The sequence below is a fragment of the Gymnogyps californianus genome, chromosome 2 (genome assembly GCF_018139145.2).
Source record: "Gymnogyps californianus isolate 813 chromosome 2, ASM1813914v2, whole genome shotgun sequence".
Classification (NCBI taxonomy): domain Eukaryota; kingdom Metazoa; phylum Chordata; class Aves; order Accipitriformes; family Cathartidae; genus Gymnogyps; species Gymnogyps californianus.
This window is the reverse complement of record NC_059472.1, coordinates 4,342,092-4,362,753: the sequence shown is the minus strand read 5'-3', so window position 1 is coordinate 4,362,753 and position 20,662 is coordinate 4,342,092. Positions and strand designations below refer to the sequence as shown.

General features: G+C 39.7%; 1 protein-coding gene across 6 annotated transcripts in view; it reads right to left on the bottom strand.

Moving 5' to 3' along the window:
* The window catches only part of PTK2 (protein tyrosine kinase 2), a 167,148-nt gene that overhangs the window by 105,968 nt on the left and 40,518 nt on the right, over positions 1-20,662 (bottom strand). For all 6 annotated transcript variants that reach the window (XM_050891983.1, XM_050891979.1, XM_050891982.1 and 3 more), the window contains exons 3-4: positions 17,752-17,918; positions 8,379-8,466 (exon numbers count right to left, since the gene is read on the bottom strand). In XM_050891983.1, the coding sequence (XP_050747940.1) occupies positions 8,379-8,466; positions 17,752-17,918 (255 nt within the window). The remainder of the gene's footprint in view (positions 1-8,378; positions 8,467-17,751; positions 17,919-20,662) is intronic.

Sequence of the window (20,662 nt, the reverse complement as noted above, 5' to 3'; positions counted from 1 at the left end):
AATTTCCCACAGGATAATCTCCAATTTTTCAGGAGGACAGTTTAAAAATAAGCAATCTATTTCTCTTGCTTTACTTTCAATGTCTATGACCTACTTACACAAGTTAGTCCTTTTTTATTTATTTTTTTTCAGATTGGTATTGCTTTGACAACTGCATTTAAACAGCACTTCACGTGATTAAGTACCCCCTAAAGAGTTAAATGCATAACCAAAAAAAATCACCACCACAACATGTAAGATATTTAGATAAGCAAACAAAGAAACAAAATGTCTTCTGTACTCCACTTAGTAAGTAGTACAAGAATCGTAATTATAATAGTTTAATGAAGCATGGAAAACAAAGATTTGCATTACATCATTTTCTCCTTATCCATTTGTTCTATCCAGATATTTTTAGCTGGTGTTTTTTATATGCAGAAATGATGTACTTGTGCTTAGTTAATGGCATTTATATTAACAAATGCAATACCTTCCTGTATCTGCAATAATTATTTATTTATTCTCCTTTTTCACAGCTCAGGTGTGTTCTAGCATCTGCTTTTAAACATTCAAGTTTCTAATACCTGAAGGTATTTTGGTGTTTGGTTTTTGTATGTAATAGCTCGCTCTCAGCCACCACAGAAACTGCTCAGGATCTTCGTTTTACACTAACACACAACACTTCTGGTGACATCGGTCTTACGAAAGTCCAGTGAAATTTTTCCTGTAATTTACCAACTTCTGTAACATGAAAGTCCAGAATACCTCAATATATCCATCGGGAAAGCTGATCTTCAGCAACTACTTATGTGACCAAGACACCGACTGAACCATATACCACATTTGTTTTCCCCACAATGTCACATTCAAAATTAACAATGTTGCTCTGTGTTCAGAGTACTCCTGTTGAGACTGCATTTTGTTCTGCGCTCACAGTGGGTACCACATGCAAGTCCACCACGATCCACAACGCAGCTCTTCCGTGGTACCCTATCAGACATAATTATCTCAAATATTCTGTGGTTTCCGCTGTAATCTTTCTTGTAGCATTAAATGCACCACAGAAATGCTGTGGTGTACCCTGGGACAGATACATCATTAGATGAATGCAGAACAGTCACCCAACATAATTGCTTATATCTGTAATCACCAAACTGCAAAAGGAGATGGCTTCTCCATCTTTTCACAGCGGACCCCATCCTTGTTTACCAACAGCAAGTTCCTGTGGGACACTGAATTTTCTTCACTACAGAATCAGAATAATCAGCTTGAAAGAATAGGGTCCCAACCCACATTACTACAGCTTCAGAAATCTTATACAAAATTAACCCTCAAAGATTTGTGCCTCATCTGCTTTCAATGAAGTACCATATGCACAAAAGCCCAAAGCATGCTTTTAACATCATCACTATTTTTAGGGGCCACCTTAATGATCGTAATGGTAGTTTTTAAAACATGCGCAGGAGGTAAACACATATGTTTCCACCCCTATTTACCCATCTAATAATATTAGACTTATTACAGAAGGTAAGTCTACATTAGGGAAAATTAAGGCTTTAGCCTCTTCTAGTGGAGTTAAAAGCACAGATTCAGTATCAGGATAACATTCATTTGCCATCTGCCCTCAGCTGCTCCTCCTCTTCGTCTTCCAAGGTCACAGTCTCTATATTATCTAGAGGTGATCTTTGACATCTCTAACTAATTTTGGAAGCTCCTCTGTTAATAATAAGGGCATTAGAGATGGGGTGGGGGGCAAATCAACTTCTGACAAGGCATTGTTAGGGACAGAATGGCTAAAAATGATCCCTTCTGTCCGAGTGGGCTGATCTCCAGATGTCACTGCAATATACACTGCTGCCTCTCAGATCTTCGATAAAGTAGGACTGTACTCTTGGGAGACATATAGTACTCAACCTACTAAGCATGCCTTGCTAACACCTAATTTTATACTTCTCCTCTCCGACACAGAATTTTGCTTTTCCAGAACAAATGAGTCCAAGCATCAACGTGAGTCAATTTTTTTTTTTTTTTCCTGACGCACGTTATATACAACCTAATACACTAGTCGGAATAACATTTTGTTCAAGATTACTAACAAAGATACATCCATGCATCAGTACATGGAAACGTGTCCTGAGCATTTTAAATTTATCGTCTTGAATTAAGAGTAATTCACATATGACTGCAAGAAAGCCCACAAGCACTATTTTCACTACTCCGGTTGACAGGTGGAAATTTTAAATCAAAGCAGCCATTTTTTTTTGGACTGAGCTTGGCTGACTATCTAAGAGGTATTTAGGAATACGAGTACGTTTACATTCCTATCATACAGTACTGCTAACAGAAAGCAGACATTTGACACACAACATCTGCAAGATACCAAAGTAGCTACACAACTATACAGACAGCAAGATCTATAAGAATGTCAGCAGTTTTGAGAGTGTAAATCAACTTTTATAGTTAAAAAAATATACTTTATGAGGTATTGTGAATTTCAGCAATTTCAAGAAACCGACCCCTGTAAAGGATATCTCACTTATAATTACTTTTGCAAGCTGTAAGGAGCAGACAGGTGATGTTCAGTTTGATTTATATTTTTATCATTTTTAAAAAAATATTTTTTTAATATCTTTTTAAGCAGCTGCAATTCTTACATTTATTACCACTTCCCTGTAGGGCACAGTTTATGTGTCAACCATTAACTCTTTCTGACAGAACCTTTTTTGTTTTATTTTTTGTTTTAAACAGGCTGCCAATATCAGGAACAATGCCAGCTTTTCTCCCTATGTCCCTGATCTTCTTCAAAGCTTTTCCTGGCAAAGTCATTTGCTTTAGGTCTCCTATTTTTATTAGCGCATAAGAAATGTTGTTATTTAATTAGGTTAAAGAGTCTAATTCCCAGCCTACACTTCAAATTATATCTCATGCACATAAGCCTTATAAAACTTTAATCATTAAGTTATTACAGTAATTGCTTGGACTTAAAATTTCCTACATGTTGGGGGACAGTGTTACAAAAATAATTTAATTTGTATGATGCACTTATCTGCCACAATATAAAAGAGAATTTTCAAATAAGGAAATACACTTTAAGTGTTAACATTATCTTTACAGACACTACAGAGACAGAGCAAAAGTGTCATTTGTCCACAAAAAACTTTGCCTCCTCTTTCTTTAGAGAATTTTCGGGTTTTTTTCTTTTTTTAGAAGAAACCAAGTATCACTTTTTTCACTTGTCTTTTTAAAAACAGTTTTCTTATGAAAATGAACCTGCATTGTACCTGTCTGGTGAAACACAAAATGCCTGTGGCACAGAATTCAGCTCAATTTTTGCAGAACATCATTTACCTGCCCTAACTTTGAGATCATCCTCTCTCTGCTTGCAATTCCTTCTCTTGTGCATTACACAAACTTTGGCTCATTTTAAAAGGAAATCCAAAACACGGTCCAGTCCTATGGTCTCCTTTATTATATATGTGTATATATGTATCTATGTATGCACTGCAGCCTAAACGAGGCAGCATAGAGAAAAATCCTATGCTGATAAAAACAACCTTTACTTGTTCTTTGGGATCTAAAAAACCCCAAAAAGTTACTTTAAAATTGAAGCACAAGGACAGCAACAATGGAACAGCAGATGCCTAAGAGCTGTTCCCCCCCCCCCACTCTCATACAGATGCTTACTCCCTTTTCATCAAGGGATAAACCATCTCCAATTACTGGAGGCTAACATGTTATTCAAGGATAAATGTGCGCAGGCTCTTGTCCCACAATAAAAGGAAGGCAATTCAAGTAGCTTATGTCTGATTCTCATTATATGAATGTTTTTAAAAGCTGTATTCTATCTTGATGTGGGATATGGCTTTCGTTCCTCACTCAGCTATTAAGGCAAAAGAGAGAAGCCTGTTCCCTTTATTTCCACCTCCCAACAGCCATGTGACTGGAACAGAGGCAAAGGAAGACACTCGCAACGAATTTCACCAACACTTATTTAAAGCAACTGGAAATGCTCCCAAAAAGTACAAGAAAAACGTGAAGTCTAATCTTAATTACTCGAAAAACTCCAGTTTTTAATTCTCCTTTTGTACATTTATGCTTGTTTCCGCTGAAGTTTTCTTGAAAAATGGTAAAAATTCATACAAAAGACAGATACCTGTATACTTTTGAGACTGACAAAACAGTCAGCAGAACAAAAAAAAGAGGTTACTTATTGATAACAATTAACTTACAGTATTTTTACTCAGCAGTCCTGCATACTTCATGTTTAAGGTTTTGGGGGCGGGATCAGAGTTCACTTTGGTTCAGATTTGGGTATACAACGGGACACAACTGAAGGCTGGCACATAAAACCTACGCAGCAAGCATCTGCCAACTGTGCAGACAACCATAAATCTGGCATTTCCTGATTTTTGAATACTTTAACCTCACAATTCGAACAGCACTGGGTGGGATCCAATTTGCCTAATTTGGCTGAAATTGTAAGCAGTTGGGCCCAAGGGAATAATGCAGTCAATGCAGTATCACCACCTAAATGCTCCACTTAACGAAAAAAAGAGAAGACACCTTTGAAGACCTGTCCTTCACTACCTTTGACCCCTTCCAAACAGATCACTTAAGGAAAAAAAAAAAAAAAAATCACAATTCTAGCATTAGTCTGTTGATCAGAGCTCTCAACTGGGATGTAAAATGACATGTCTTGAACACACAACTCCTCCAGTCAAGAGGAATGGCCTACGCATCAGCCTCTACCCCATCTCAAGTCTCAAAGCTGAAACACAGCCTGAAACACACGATGCTTCGATGAACTGCATGGTATGTAGTATTAGTATGCCTAATTCTGGTGTTACAAACAAGTTGCACAGTTCCCCCCCTCACACACACTAATTTTAATCCTCTGCTGTACAGACTGCAAACCAGGGCACTCTTATGAAAAGTCTCGTTAAGTGCCCTGCTTTTATACTTCCAATTAGAACAGCTTACGCCCATTGCAGATGGCAGAATGACCGCCACTGATTACAAACGGCTGTACGTCAAGCTACAAACAGTTCTGGTCATAGGTTCTTGATTTGTTCAAGATTCTTGAAAATAAAGAATATCCAGAACAAAGAAAGGTCACAGGATCCTTAAAATAGTCAAAACCAAGGAAAAAATACAAATAAAAAAAAAATTCACATATTAAGCCCAAGCTGAGAAGAATTAAACGCTTGCACCAATTTATACAGGGCAATGCACTCATTGAAGTGAATGGGAGTAGTCATGCATGTGAAGTTACAAATGTGTGCCAGTTTTCAGTTTAACAGCCTGATAATTGTGGTTTGGGTTAACTGTATGAGTAAACTGTGTCTGTTGACAGTGATTAAGGTAACATTTTTTTATCTTTACAAATGTTCTGTGCCTTTCTGGAAGATGAAGATCATTTGAGGATTCAGTCTCTTACTCAAACTTTCAGCTTCTTTTTCAACAATATTGCTGCTCTGCAACTCAAATTCAAGAAATAATTACATTTTCTAAAATCCATAGACAATTCATGGGTGACAGAGGTCACCATATTTCTTCTCCTTCTCCATGAACTTTTTAATTTGATGTTGTACATTTTTAATACGTCAGACAACATGTGTTTAGATGTTAGCAAGTAATAGGTTCTCAGCCTCATCTTGAAAAGAAAGATGTTGTCATGGGCAGCATCTGGTCCTCAAAATCTTTTTTTCTCATTTATAACACACGAGACAGCAATGTATTTGACTTTTGCATCTACAAAAGCCAATCTGATTACAGAAGTGTTATTCTGTTGGAGTTTTTAAAATTCTGTAACTGGGTCCTACATTCATTATCTCTAATATAGTTATTTCTGTGCAGAAAGCTCAAGATATCTATGTATGCATGGATGATTTATGTACATTCTGTTGTTCTTGCTTATATACAACATGATGTGTCTGACTGAGAGCTCTGGTTAGTAAAAGAGGATGTTAAAATGTTGCAGGAATGACAATGAGAGAGGAACAGAATGCAAAAAATCGCCTGTCTTTGTTTTTCCACATCCCCCTCTGTTGTAGGTCTGTTTTATGATGCAGTGTTACTGCTCAAATTCTTTTCCTGCCTTCTTTTCACAAGTCAGTGGCGTTGCCTTAACACTTTACCAGATAAAAGTAATTGTCCTAATTTATTCAAGAGGCCAAGTGAGACTTATGGAGCAAAACAGAATCATGGACAGAGAATGACAGCTCTGGAAAGTTGTGCACCCGATTTCCATGACAATGGAGACCCAAATACCTTGCAGCACTCCAGAACAAAGAACAGTGACTTTTGAAGAACTGGATTTACAAATACCTCATGATAAAGTGGAGAAGAAAAGGCAAGAGGAAAAAAAAATGGTATGGTGTGCAGAGCAAGGAGACAAAAACCTCTGATTTTCATTTTATAACAGAACCAGGATTCAGGGCATCGTCAGATACACGCAGCTGTCGTCTTTGCATATCAGCTCCTGATGACCTTTGTAAACCTTCTTGCTATTCTGAGCCATTTGTATCTGTTTCTAATGATTCCCCCAAATTTAATAAAACATGTTTCTCAGGAAATGCTAAAAAATACTCCTCTGGCATTTTAAATTCCTTGCTTGAAAGAAATAGTTCTCTGAGGCACAAATGAGAGGATGCTGCAGGCTTCTCAGCTGTTGAACAGGTAAATGACGGAGTTCAGGAAGTTATTTTGGAGCTCACCCCCCACTTTTGCAACATGGGAAACACAAATCTCCTATGTTTAAAGCCAGTATGAAGAAAGTCACTTGTCGCTAAAGTAAAAAAGAACATGATTTTGTTGTTTCTACAAAAACCCTGGGCAGTACTAAAAAGTCGCCAAAATCCAGAGATTTTTAGGCTGAAACAAGCATATCACACAGCTCAGTTAAACTAGAATGCTAAGTCCAGATAAGCACTGCACTAGAATTGTCTTCTCAGAAGTCAACTCCATCATAAACAAACACAAAAATTTCATCACACATTAAAAATATTAAAAGTCATTTACCTAAGGCAGCAATGTGTGTGTGTAAATTAAAAAGAAAAGTTAATCAGAATTACTGTTTCCTGGTTCCTCATCTGCAAACGTGTCTGTTCACAAGGGCAGAAGAGTGCCACGCTTTGGACCAGCTCTAGTTATAATTTTAGGGGACGTTGCTCAAGAATTCAGTAATCAAGGTAATAATAATAATCAATATTAATAATAATAATCAATCAATTATGGTAATCCCAAGCAAGCAACCTAAGATCAGGGTATTTTTGACTCTGGCAGAGACACAACAAAAAGAGCAGTAGTCCATGGGCATAGTTTTCCTGGTAGAAGCCTTTGGGGTTTGAGTAACATTATCAGCACTTCACATTGTTGTTCTTCTGACACAACAAAACGCATCAGGTAAAAAAAAAATTCCTATTTCAAAACAAAACTCCCGAGCTTTCATGGTATAGTTCTTGAGCTCTGCCATTTCAGCTGACTTCACAAGCCCTCTCCCCCTGCCTCTCATTCCTACCTTATTCCATCTCTATGACAATACTCCATAAAATGACTCCTTTAAATAATCTAGCTTAAAACTAATCCTCCATATACTAGTATAAAGTATTGCTTAAAACTATGACATAAAAACATATCTAGTTCACCAACTCGTCACCATTAGTAACACAAACTGTTTGTTAAGCACTAACAATATTTCAGTGTATGAACACAGACCACATACTATACAGACACTAGAAAAGACCCACCTAACATGTAGCAAATAAGTAACTTCAGGTTTGTATTTTCACAGATGCACGGATTCTTAAAGTTAGGGGATACTACAACCATTCTAGTCCAGACTCCTCTAAAAGATATCCCCATGAAGTTTTACCTTGAGCTTGCCAGTCTAAAAGCAGATTAAAATTATTTAAGTGAACAAAATGAAGATTTAGGTGCTTAATTTATAGAAACTTTTACTGTTATGCAGTTTTACTAATCAATAAGAGATACTCAAATCAAGAAAATAACCTAACAATATGAGTGGAAAAAACATTCCACGGTTGTAGTGAAATTGCCCACTTATTTGTGCTTGCAAAAATAAAGAAATTCACCAATTTAATAAAGTGTGAAATAACTGTAAGAAGCCACCTGAACAACAGTAAATTTTATCCAAGTTAAGAAGACAACTGCAGAATTACCTTGTCTTTGGAAAAATATTCTTCATCACTTCTCAAGGAGAAAGATGCCATGGGCTTCATGCCCTTTCTGCTTTATATATGCAACTTTATATTTTATCAACTTCTGTTTCTGCAGTAATATGTTATCCACATAAACAAATCCAGAATTTTCCAAATTCAGCAAAATCAGCAAAAGTTCAGCAAACTGAGCAAAAAAAGAAGCAGTAGAACTGAACATACCTGCTGATAGAAAAAATTTAGAGTTGGTTTGTCCTCAATGAACTGGTTTAGAAATCCTTTTGGCAAATATCGAATTCTCAATTCATATCTGAAAAGCAAGAAAAAGAAAATTAAACTGGTGAGACAAAAATAATCATCGAGATTTCCTCACAAATAAAAGAATTCTTCAAACGTTCTTAAAAATAAGGATAAAATCAAAACAAACTCAGAAAACTAAAGGAAAATTTCTCCTTTTGACTACTTAGAGAACTAAACTGGAACGCAGTACCTGACATTTTGTAAAGATGTTTATGAAGGACCTTTGTAATAGAAGCAAACATGAGACCCTGCTGCCTTCTCAAAGCTTCAGTGAGGCCTGAAGCATCAAGACTTGGAGCAGATAAGCTATCAGGTCCAGATCCACAGGAAGGGAGGCCCCAATTAGGTGATGACAGCAGATGAGCTGCCACAACCCCTGACATGACCCCCTGGCAAGAGCTTTTATCTTTGGTTATCACAAGCATGGTACTTAAAATACAGATCTCACTGCTCCAAGTAAGAGTAGCAACCAGTGTTACTCACCAGGGAGCCACATCCTACAGAGAAAACAAGGGCTTACTCAAGGAACGTGACTCCGTTCCTTCTCTGATCAAGTGCTGTAATATTCACCTCTGAATTGTTCCAAAGGTTTTGAAGGGATTTCTCTGCAAAAAGCTTTCCTACTTCCTTATTCTTCATCAAGAGGCATGCAAAAGCCAAATGAATGAGTTTTCAATGTGACAGTCATATTTTTCAAGTTAACAGTACACCACAGAGTGAGGGAGATTCAGAATTAGCCTTGATCCATAACCTATACCAAATTTGCATCCCTTCTCAAACCCTAAACTTCTGCTTCCAATCCCTAAATTTAGTTTTGTTGTCCTGCGGTAACAGCCCACGATGTCTGACACACACTGCATGCTTCCTCCACTAACACATTCCTGGAATGAAATTCTGATAATAAATGTCCTCATTCCTTTGGGAATGCCAATACAGCACATCCTAAGTATGCAACTCTTTACAGCCCTTCCCCAAAATAAGTATATTTAACAATCTACTCATGATGGTAAGAGTAAATATTGCAACATTTCAATCTGTTGGTTTCAGCAGGACAAGAACTTCTTTTCAGCAAGTGAACTGGCTGCCTGTACTCAAGATTTATATGGGGATTTGATAAAAAGTTACTAGGAGTTACCACTGCTTAGGATTCCACTGCAAACAGAAGTTGCAGTATTCTTCTTTGCTTTGAAATCATAGAAAATACATTGTCCCATTAGAAATCATTAAAAGAAGGAAAACATTTAGAAACTGTAAACACATGCACACGCACTGTATACAAACTAGGAATGCTTAGAATGACGTTTTTTCATAGTATGGCAAGTTTATTTCATAAAGGAAAATGCACACCTAGTGTTCCTGTGCACAGAAAGCATGTTCTTAAACTAAAACAAGACTTCAGACTGTAAGATATACAAGAGAGGTGGTGAACACCTGAAAGAGGGTAGATTTAGCTTGGACATAAGGAAGAAATTCTTCACTATGAGGGTGGTGAGGCACTGGAACAGGTTGCCCAGAGAAGTTGCGGATGCCACATCCCTGGAAGTGTTCAAGGTCAGGCTGGATGGGGTTTTGAGCAACCTCGTCTAGTGAGATCTCCCTGCTCATGGCAGGGGGTCTGGACTAGATGATCCTTAAAGGTCCTTCCCAACACAAACCATTTTCTGATACAACAACACAGAGAGGTATAAACAAAAAAACATTCAAAGTCACAGTTAAGACAAACTCTCAAAAATTACTCTAATTGAGAAGGCACACAGAATCACCTTCTATTACTATTCAGCATTTACATTTCATGATACATAGCAGATATCTAGTTATTCACTAAAATTTTAGATATAAGCCAAATTGTACCTGCAGGTGTTTAAGTGCTAGGGAGAGAAAGCGGCGCGAGCACACTGTCCGGAAGCAGAAAAGCAGAACCTCCCCTACCACCTGGCTTCCACCATATCCCCTCAAATCTACCGCTGAACACCACTGCAGAGACCAATATGGAATAAAACAGATCTATGTAAAAAATTACTTGTTTGCATTTTTTTTGGCTCTATAACCCAGTGCATTTTAGTTGTCTTTCTGCATTTTAAGATTAAAACCAACACTGGTCTCTGAAAACTGTCCTTTCCTTATAGATTTCTCATGGTTTCCCAGGTGCATTTTCTCCTGCTATTCTCTCCTCGTCCTTTATATATTTCTATTTGAACTCCTCTCCCTGGCAGCAGCTTTCCACATCACCTTCCAAGCCCCGCTGCATGGAACAGCAAGCAGGAAAAAAGAGTATACAAAAGTGAAGATCCAACCTCTGAGCAAAGAAAAGTTGGCCAACCCGATACTTGAAGGTGACTGGCTAACTGGTTATCCACATTGCAGTACCTTCCAGTTAATTAAAACACAGTTTCATCCTTTCCTATTGGAGCTACACTTTGCCAGATCACTGGATGTTAATACAAAATCTGGTACCTATTTTATTATTGCTCTGATAAATCTCTGAGGGACTGGCAAATATGTAGCAAAGGTTGACGTGCAACTCGACAGTATTACCATGGCACAAGAGAATTTATAAATCAGTGAAGTCAACTAAGGACAATTCAGGATCTTGCAAACTAACACTGGCCGCTTTTCTTGGGCACAAACCTACGGCTTTACCTGAACGGATTTCTACATACTTGGTTTGTGTCCAAGACAGAATACCAGCACACAGCGCTCCTGGGGGACAGTTAATGGACAAGGTATTTTCAATTATTTCAAAGCAAAGAAGAATAAGTTAATAAGTGTACCTGCCCTAAGGAGCTGTATTGGGTGCCCAGGCATTGCAGCAGGGGCTGCAGGGCGGCCTCTGTGAGGAGAGGCTGGGGCTGCCCCATGCCGGACACAGCCAGTTCCAGCCGGTCCCAGCCGGCTCCAACGGCCCCACCGCAGGACACAGCCCAGCCCCTCAGCCAAGCTGGGGGCGCCTGGGGGAAACCAGGTTTCAGCAAGGGCCAAAGGCGGCACAGGCAGAGGAGGAGGAAGGCAAGGAGGGAGCAGCAGCAGAGGGAGCCCGAGGGCGGAGGAGGAGGAGGAGGAGGAGGAGGAGGGCAGGAGGTGCTGCAGGCCCGGAGCAGGGATCCCCTGCAGCCCTGGAGAGAGCCCGCTGGAGCAGAGACCCACCCTGCAGCCCGGGGAGGGCCCCACGCCGCAGCAGGGGGATCTTTCCTGCAGGAGCTGCGGCCGTGGAGAGCCCAGGCGGGAGCAGGTTGTCCCTGAAGGACTGCAGCCCGGGGCAGGGCCCGCGCTGGAGCAGGGAGACGTGTGAGGAGGGAGGAGCGGCCGAGAGGGGCTGGGATGGACGGAGCGCAACCCCCATCCCCACCCCCTGTGCCCCTCGCGGGGAGAGGAGTCGGGAGTGAAGGGGTGAAGCTGGGACTGGGGAAGGCAGGGGGGAAGTAGTTGCTCAAATTTTGTCTTTGTTTCTCACTACCCAAATCTATTTCAATTGGTAATAAATTAATTTTCCTGAATTTGAGTCTGTTTTGCCGGTGACCACACTTGGTAAGTGATCTGTCTTTATTCTTGACACACAAGTTTTCTCATCCTATTTTCTCCCCCTGTCCTGCTGAGGAGAGGGAGTGAGAGAGGCTGGGTGGCGGTCTAGCAGCCAGCGAAGGTTAACCCACCACAGGGGTATCCAGTGTCTGACTGTCCTGGTTTCGGCTGGGACAGAGTTAACTCTCTTCTTAGTAGCTGGTACAGCGCTGGGTTTTGGATTTAGTGTGAGAATGATGTTGATAACACACTGATGTTTTAGTTGTTGCTAAGTAGCGCTTATCTTAAGCCAAGGACTTTTCAGGTTCCTATGCTCTGCCAGCAAGCAGGTGTGCAAGAAGCTGGGAGGGAGCAGAGCTGGGGCAGCTGACCCGAACTAGCCAAAGGGGTATTCCATACCATGGGACGTCACGCCCAGTATATAAACTGGGGGGAGTTGGCCGGGAGGCGCGGATCGCGGCTCGGGAACTAACTGGGCATCGGTCAGCGGGTGGTGAGCAATTGCATTGTGCATCACTGTTTTTTTTTCTCCCCCCCCCCTTCCTTTTTTGTTATATTCCTTTTCATTACTATTATTATTATTATATTTCATTGTTACTATTGTTAGTATTATATTTTACTTTAGTTATTAAACTGTTTTATCTCAACCCACAAGTTTTACTTTTTTTTTTTCTTTCCTTCTCACCCCACTGGGAGGGGGAAGGGGGAAGCGGCTGCGTGGTGCTTAGTTGCTGACGGGTTAAACCACAACACTGACCAAGGGGACCTTCTAAATCTTTGAAGTGTTATGATTCAATGCATGTGTTTCAGACATTTAATAACAAATATTGAAGATGGGGTTGAATTTTCACACTATACAAATGAAAAGAATCCTTTATTTGGTCTCCCAACGTACTAAGAACAAATATTGACTGGTAGTCACTCCACACCACCTCTTTTCCTATTTTTCAGTCATCCTACAAGCCAAAAATCAGAGACCGTTCAGGCCTGAAGAAATGCATGTGGAACTGATCTCAGACCTTCAGCAGGGCACATATTGTCTCAGTCACCCTGATCTAGACCAGAATGTAGAACACCTTTACTCTCTGGGATTAAAAAAAAATATAGGAAAAGCAATCTTTCTCCTTTACAGGGACTTGTCTTCTTAACTGAGGAGCCATGAGAAGTCCTGCTTTTTGCAACAGGATCTCGCAAGAAAATCAGGTAAGGCAAAACAGCTTGGCTGGGACCGTCACTGAGAACGACCTTCATTACCTATTTATAACCTGATCTCTGACTACATCTATGGGAATGTAGAAGCTGACTTCCAAAGGCCAACTCAATGATGGGCTTGGTTTTCAATATCCTCTAAATCTACTGTCTTTGAAACGAAGCCAACTGATGAGGATGACAAGTTCCTTTCCCACAAACCACATCTGCTTTCTGAGCAAGTATCCCAGCCGATGATCACCTCCCTTATGTTTGATGAAACTGTTACTGGAAGACCACTATTCTACTTACTGCTCTGCATCTATACTGGGGTACAGAAGCACACTGACGCATACTATGGGCCTCCACTCAGACCTGCAGAAAGGTGGGCATCAATAGAGTTAACAAGTTGTATGGTGAAGTGACCTGTCCACAGCATAGCATACACTACTGAGCAGTTCTAGGAGCTTGCCTTTGAGTAACAAGCACTACCTGGGCAGTTAGAGCCAAAAAAGAAAGGGTGATCCAACGCTTAATATTTTATGGCACTGAAGAAATAATCTCACTGGTCTCAACCACATAGGTTGCTTCCAGCAGGTTCCGATTCAGTTCACATCAGCAGAAAAGTAATCAGAAAGGAGAAGATGGGAACAAAAAGGGCAGACAAAGGAGCCTTGTGTCAGTTTAATGAACTGAATCAGCTCACTGAAGGATTAGACAAGCATTAAGGCTCGCAGAAGAAAAGGAGAAGGACTGGATAACTGGAAGCAAGAGATGGGAGAAGACAGACTGTGGAGAAGAGAGGTGTAGAGCTTTTAGATCAACTTAACTCATTAAATCATTCCGCAGGTGGTCTGGCCTTTGTGTCAGTGCCAGGGCATTTGTATTGCAGCTATCGAAACTTATAGTACAGGACTGCTAAGCAGTGGGGCTTCCTTTGGGGCATCTTCTACCTGTTAGAGCCAAAGCATGAATGTCATCTGGTTACAAGGACCTGCTTTACCTACAAACCTTAACTATAGAACCAGAAAGTGTCTACCCTGTGGGGAACACAGTGTGTTCCAAGACATACAATTTGTTACTTGAACCTTTTGATATCTCTCTTTTATTTCAGCTGCTGTGACTGCTGTTTAAGGCTCAGTATTATAAAAAATGATGAGGGTTGATGCTATCTATGATTTCAGAGTCCCACATCCTGCTAACCCTAGTTCACCTACCTGTACAGAGGTAAAGATGAAGGTTAAGGGAGGAAGGCTCTTTCACCTTTCTCCCTCATGCCCTTGGAAACATCCAATCATTAAAATAATACTACTACTACACGTGAAGAGGAATTTCTTCATTAAAAAGTGAATTTAACACATGCCTTGCTAGCATAAACACTAAGAGGAAATCTGAACCAAACAAATCCACTCCAGTCTTTATTGCCTTCCCATTAAAAAGCCCTGGGATTTTGTGTGTTTCACCTGTCATCTGGGATCATCTCGCATGCACAGGTATATAGGCCTTCATACAAGCACATGCTTAAGGAACAATTAACAATTTATGCTACTGTAAGATAAACCTAACAGTAGCAGTGTTACTGGAATTCAGTAATGAATAAAATTCTCCGACTGCATTTCGAAGACTACAGTTATTCTAAAGCAATTGCACGGAATTACACTCAAATTATACAATGCTTCTGTAGTGCTAAATCTTGCATAACTCAAAGAAACAAGACAGTATTACCCAACGTGACATAAAACACAGCAGACTCCAAAATACTTATTTCCTGAACAAATTACTACAAATAAGCAAGCAGTTCCAATAATTGTAACTCTGATCATTTTTGGCACCATGATTTGGACGCATTCAGAATTTCTGATGCTGGACGGAATTATCTTCATTGCCAGAGAATAAAATAAAATGGAAAAAGGATATTTGTTTGATACAATTAACTAGCACAAACATTCTTAAAGTAAACGTACAGTGAAGATACAGGTACAGTCAATAAAAGGCTTCTATCTGACCTTTAGTGCCAATCTTTCTTCTTTGTAGGAAAAAAGGAAGTATTAGGTCTTTACTGATTTTTATTTAAAACAAACAAACAAAGAACCCACCACAAGATAGCAAAGGTTTGAACTATCTCGTGCAAAATACAAACCTTTTTATAGCAAGAAGGTCAGAGTACTATATAAAAGCAAACGTGAGGATGGGAAAAAAAGACTTCCAGTAAGCAATGATTTCCTGTTCATCTTTTGCAACATAACTGAGGTTATCCACTGGCAGTTCGGCACAGCTAAATTGTGTGTGCTCCTGCAACTGAACTGTTTGCCATATGAAGAGAAAAGAAAATTTGAAGTGACAGAATTTTGGGTGACCTTGCCCTAAAGTCTGCTATTATTTACTCTTCCTAAGCTCTAACTACAGCTATGTCATCTGAAGCAGAGTCATATCCCTATTTCTCCCCTTCATTAGCCCATCCTCTGCAGGATTATGAACAGTACAGCATCAAACAAAAGCTGAGTATATGGGAGACGGATTTTATTCTGGTAACTTTTGCGTACAGTCTACTGACAATCAGTGTAACTTCTAGTATCTGGATTAGTCCAGGAGAATGTCTGAGATCTAATTTCTGAACACTGAACATACAGCCCTTTTAATTTAGATGATTAAAAAAAAATCACACAAGAGGCAGTTACTGGTTTATTAACACTATAGGAAGCCTTTAGTTTAAGAACATTCCAAGACTTCTCTCCCTTTACTAATCTAAATATTTTTACAAGTACTGTCATATGATCTTAAACACTCTGTGTTATAGTATTACAAATATGACAGCAGTGTTTTGATTATGCACAGCAAATCTCCCTGGGTTTAAAAGGTATGTCAGACTGCATGTATTCGATAAAACATTAAATGACACTCTGGAAAGGTATTGAATAATTTACATCTTGCCATAGCTCTTTCATGAGTGTTTTATACAATTCCTTTCCACAAACTTCAAAACAGTATCTAACTTTGCTTTTAAAACTCATTAACTTTGTTCTGCAGTGTGTACAATGCAAGTTGCACCGCCTAATAAAAATGGAACTGACACTTGTACACTATGTAACAAATTTCCACAGTGTAAATTATTCACATCTTATACGCAGCACTACTATCATGGAAAGGATTCAGGAATCTCCTACTTCCTAAGCTGTGATTTCACAGTATTATCAATGAAAAATTTCTCATGAGGTACGGAAGGGAAAATATTGATGCACATCCCAGAAACAATAAAATGTAACATGCACAGAACGTGCAACATTTCTGAAACCTAAGTTTTAAACATTCCTAATTTGTTTGAATTTGTTGCATTTGTTAAGATCGGGCCCCTAAAGAGAATTCAGAAACTGAAGATTGCCAACCGTGACATCTGCTAGTACATAACTCCATTTGCAAGAAATTATGTATAGACTATTTACAATAATTTTGCAGAAGATAGGTGTAGCCTTTAAAATAACTAGCAACTCCTGCACAAATTGTGGTTATGAACATAAACCACAGAAAAACATGCACAAAACCCCTGCAATGAACTAGTAACCATAGTAATCTACTTTTTGGTGTTCCCACATGAGTTTAGTACTACACTTGGTTTAACGGTATTTTAAAACTCTGAGCTCCCCATCTTCTCTAGTAGACTAGCATGTCTTTCTGCAAATAAATTTTAGTTTCCTCCTGTCGTTCTACCAGGAAAGTGAACAATCTTTCCCTTCTTTCTCTCCAGCCCATATCCTCTCCTGAGTATGCACCATCGGCTTACTCTGCTAAAAAGCTGAAGAAAAAACTCAGCCTTCAACAGAACATAGGTCATACCACTTCTTTTAACCAACTAACTGGTATCATGAAAATATCTCAGCAAACATACCTAGGCTATGAAAAAACCCCAAAATTCCGCAGTTACTTTTCCACTGTTCATTGCTCCTGGTATAAGTGGTGAAGATCCCAGTTAGAAGAAAGGCGGATGTCACTCATCACTCTGGGCCTCAATTCGTTACCCAATAAAAAAGTTCTACAACTGAAAAGTTTTACAACAGCAGAGGGATAAACTGATCTATCCACTGCATTTCACTCTTTTCAAATCACATTTCTCCTACTTAGTCTATATATAAGTACAACCAGCACTTGACAATATCTTTTTGGTTTTATTTAAATAACATGATTTATCCTTTTAAAATTGCAGTGGTGTGCTTATACCACAAATAGGAATAGCACTCCTGTTCTGAGATAGGGCGGGTTCACTAGATATATCACAAGTTTTGCAGATTTTCAGGACAAATGACTAGGAGATTTCTGATTCTATTTTACGCCTCCTCTAAATCCCAGGTTACACTTACCAGTTCTCTTCAGTTTGCAGGAAACCCCTTACAACAACAAAAACCCCTTAAAGCAAACAAAACACCGCTTACAGCTCTTTGTGAAAACTTTAATGGTTTTTTTCCCCTGTTCCGCCACCTTTATTCCACCACAGGAGGATCTTCCTTAGTAAAGCAAATTATAGAGTAGTTTTTTAAGACAAGGCAAAAAGACTTATATGACTCGATTTTGACACTGAACAGATGTATATTCTTACTTCCATTCTTCTGGAGGGTGGGCTAGTTCAAATTTCTCTCTCACATTGGACACCCCCATGTCCAGGTGTAGCCAGTGAACCTCCTCAGACTGCAGATGACTGAGCCGTAACCCATAGCAGGCCACATTTTTCACTTTGTGACTGTCCACAATCTTCTGAATTATGCCCTAAAACAGAGAAACAAGCCTTAAAATGCAATGTATACTTTTTAAAAATTTTAAATATTACCATGTAATACCCTATACAAAATACTAAGCAATAAATCAGGCATCACCTTTATTAAGAATACTAAACATGTTATTGTAAACTACTATTTCAGACAACCGCTTACAATTTCTGAAGTTTTACCAGCATGGCTTCACAAAACACCCGTAAATACGTTTCCACACATCTTATCAGAATTAAGCCACTATTTCCTCTATGTAAAACAGGATAACATAAAAGTCAAAATATAAAAAGCAGATTCGTGGATGAAAGCAAGATGTATTTGTTCAAAAAAACCACCACCAGCCTTTAAAAGTCACTCTCCATCTACAACTGAAAAATCATCTTAGACTTTCATCCTATTTAGTGCCCCAACAGCCAGGATTTGGTAGGTCACGCCACAGCCCCTTGGTTTCCTTCCCCCTCTTCCCCCCACTCATTTTCTCCTGAGATTCAGCACAGATCCCTTATAAAATGAGGCAAGAGATAATTATTTGGGAAGATTCTCAAACAAAACAAATATCCTACTTGTTTGTCCTGAGGTAAATTTCAGAGTTTGAGGATCTCTTGCCCGAGAAAGGAACCTCTCAAAAAAAAATCATAACATTGCCGTTTCCCTTCCATGTTAGATGTTAGAAAGGTCTAACACGGGGTAACTAAAATTCAAATGTGTTAGCAGATCATGAATTAGCAACTTCTCAGGTGCAGCGTGCCAGGCTGTCCTGCTCTTATCCAGATTAGAAAGTCAGCAGGAGATCAGAGTTGCTGCCTCACAACCCAGTAGAAGGTAAGGCTTGTCTCTCTGCAAGGCAGCAGATCCCTGCCAGTAGAGAGTTTAGAGCTCAGCAGGAGCACAGGCTATCACTGCGCCCAGACACTTCTTTCAGGAATTCATGGTCCTTTGCTTTTGACCCTGTAATGGTCTGAAATTTTCCTACTGAAAATGCTCGTGTATGAGTGTGTATATACATACATAAACATACACACGCACGCATATACATGCATAGATGCACAAGCTGCTGATTCTTGCTCAGAATTTCAGAAAACATCAACACGTAGCCAGTGGTACGTACAACAGGAGCCAGAGGTGGGCTACTGGAGTGAGTTAGGCAAAAGGGTTTTTTACAGGATGACATTGTTTCCCAAAATTTATTATTTTATATCCCAAAGAAATTGTTTAAGACCCTGATTCTGTAAATTAAGCAAGCAGAAAAATAACTGCAAAAAGAGAACTAAGGAAGCTCTAAATCCGAAGGGGGGAAGATGACACATGTAGGAGTGGAATCATGCTTTTGGTGAGGTGATAGTGAGCTGTTAGATCAGCTCACACATTTTATCAAACTGCAACCTTTAAATAATCTTCCAGAAGCAACACAGTGCACAGTGAAGTGTAAAAAAAATTCTTTCAAGCCTACAAGAAGGAAAACACAAGCAGTGTTTAGTAAGTTCATGGAGTCTGAGTCAGAAGAGGTTCCATCAAGCCCAGCAGCCTGTCTCCAACAGCAGCGGTATGAGCATCCTCAGAAGCATCATTCGCTTCAGTACCAGTAGTGCCTCCCAACACCCTTGTCTTCTTCCATGCCGGGAGCTGGATGTCCACTGCTAAGTGGATGGCGAGTCCAAACTTGAACAAAGATGGACACAAACAGCAAAGCACGCAGGATGCTTGCGGAGGACTGTATCATGTGGGAGGGAGACTTCAAAACACACTGGCAAATCAAAGTTTTCAAGTGGCCCTACCAGCTGGCAGCACCACACAGATTAACCAGCAACAGCTGAGTCCTGGCACCCAGAAGGTGCCCAAGTTGCTGGGACAAACGTCTGATGCAAATGAAAGTAACCTCCCTGCAGGTACACTGGTAAAACAACTGAAGGAAGAACCACAGTAGCCACACACGGATGCTGGGGGAAGACGCGACACCAGACAAAGAGGTGACACCAGGCAAGAGCATACGACACTTCCCCTAAGTGCTCTCCTAGCCTCTGACTATTTTTATCCAAGTGGATTTCCTGAGCCAAGCATTGTTTCCGTCATTCATCAACCTTCAATGAAACTCCTCCAGTTACTCATCCTGTCTCCTCTTAAAGCAGTTAACTTTTTGCAACCTTTCCCAGCAAGTTCCAAAGTTCTATCATCAGGTCAGTGAACGGCTTTAAATCTGAACTAAATGTATTGAGCATAGTGTATAAAAATTGGTTAAGTTTGTTTCTTGCCTGTATTTAAGGGTCTTTGTATCAAATACTGCAAAGGAGAACAGTTGCCTGTATCCCGGGAAACACAGAACAACCACCAAATACTCTCAGAAGTGACAGAGGCACATTTAACCTCTTCTTCACCCAAAGGACAATCTCTGCTTAGTTAGTAAAGCCTAACATTTTGGCAGGCGTGCTTTCCTCTAAAGGGAACACTGCCAGCTTTTCTATATGCATGCAAACAGAAGAGATTCATTCATTTTCTTCTCTTTCTGCACCCTGCATAGAGTACATAACATGCAGTGTTTGTTTTTGGAAATTCACCTCTTCCCCGTCTCTGACACTGCCAGTTGATAATGAAATGAGGGTACATGTTCTTAAACAATAGTTATGCCTGCTGTGATAAGAAATGGCTTTGGAAAGAAAAAAAATTAAGGTAAAATTATCTATGACCATGAACCACCAAGAATACTGATGCATAAAGCTCAGCTGAAACCATTAGTATTTACTCAGG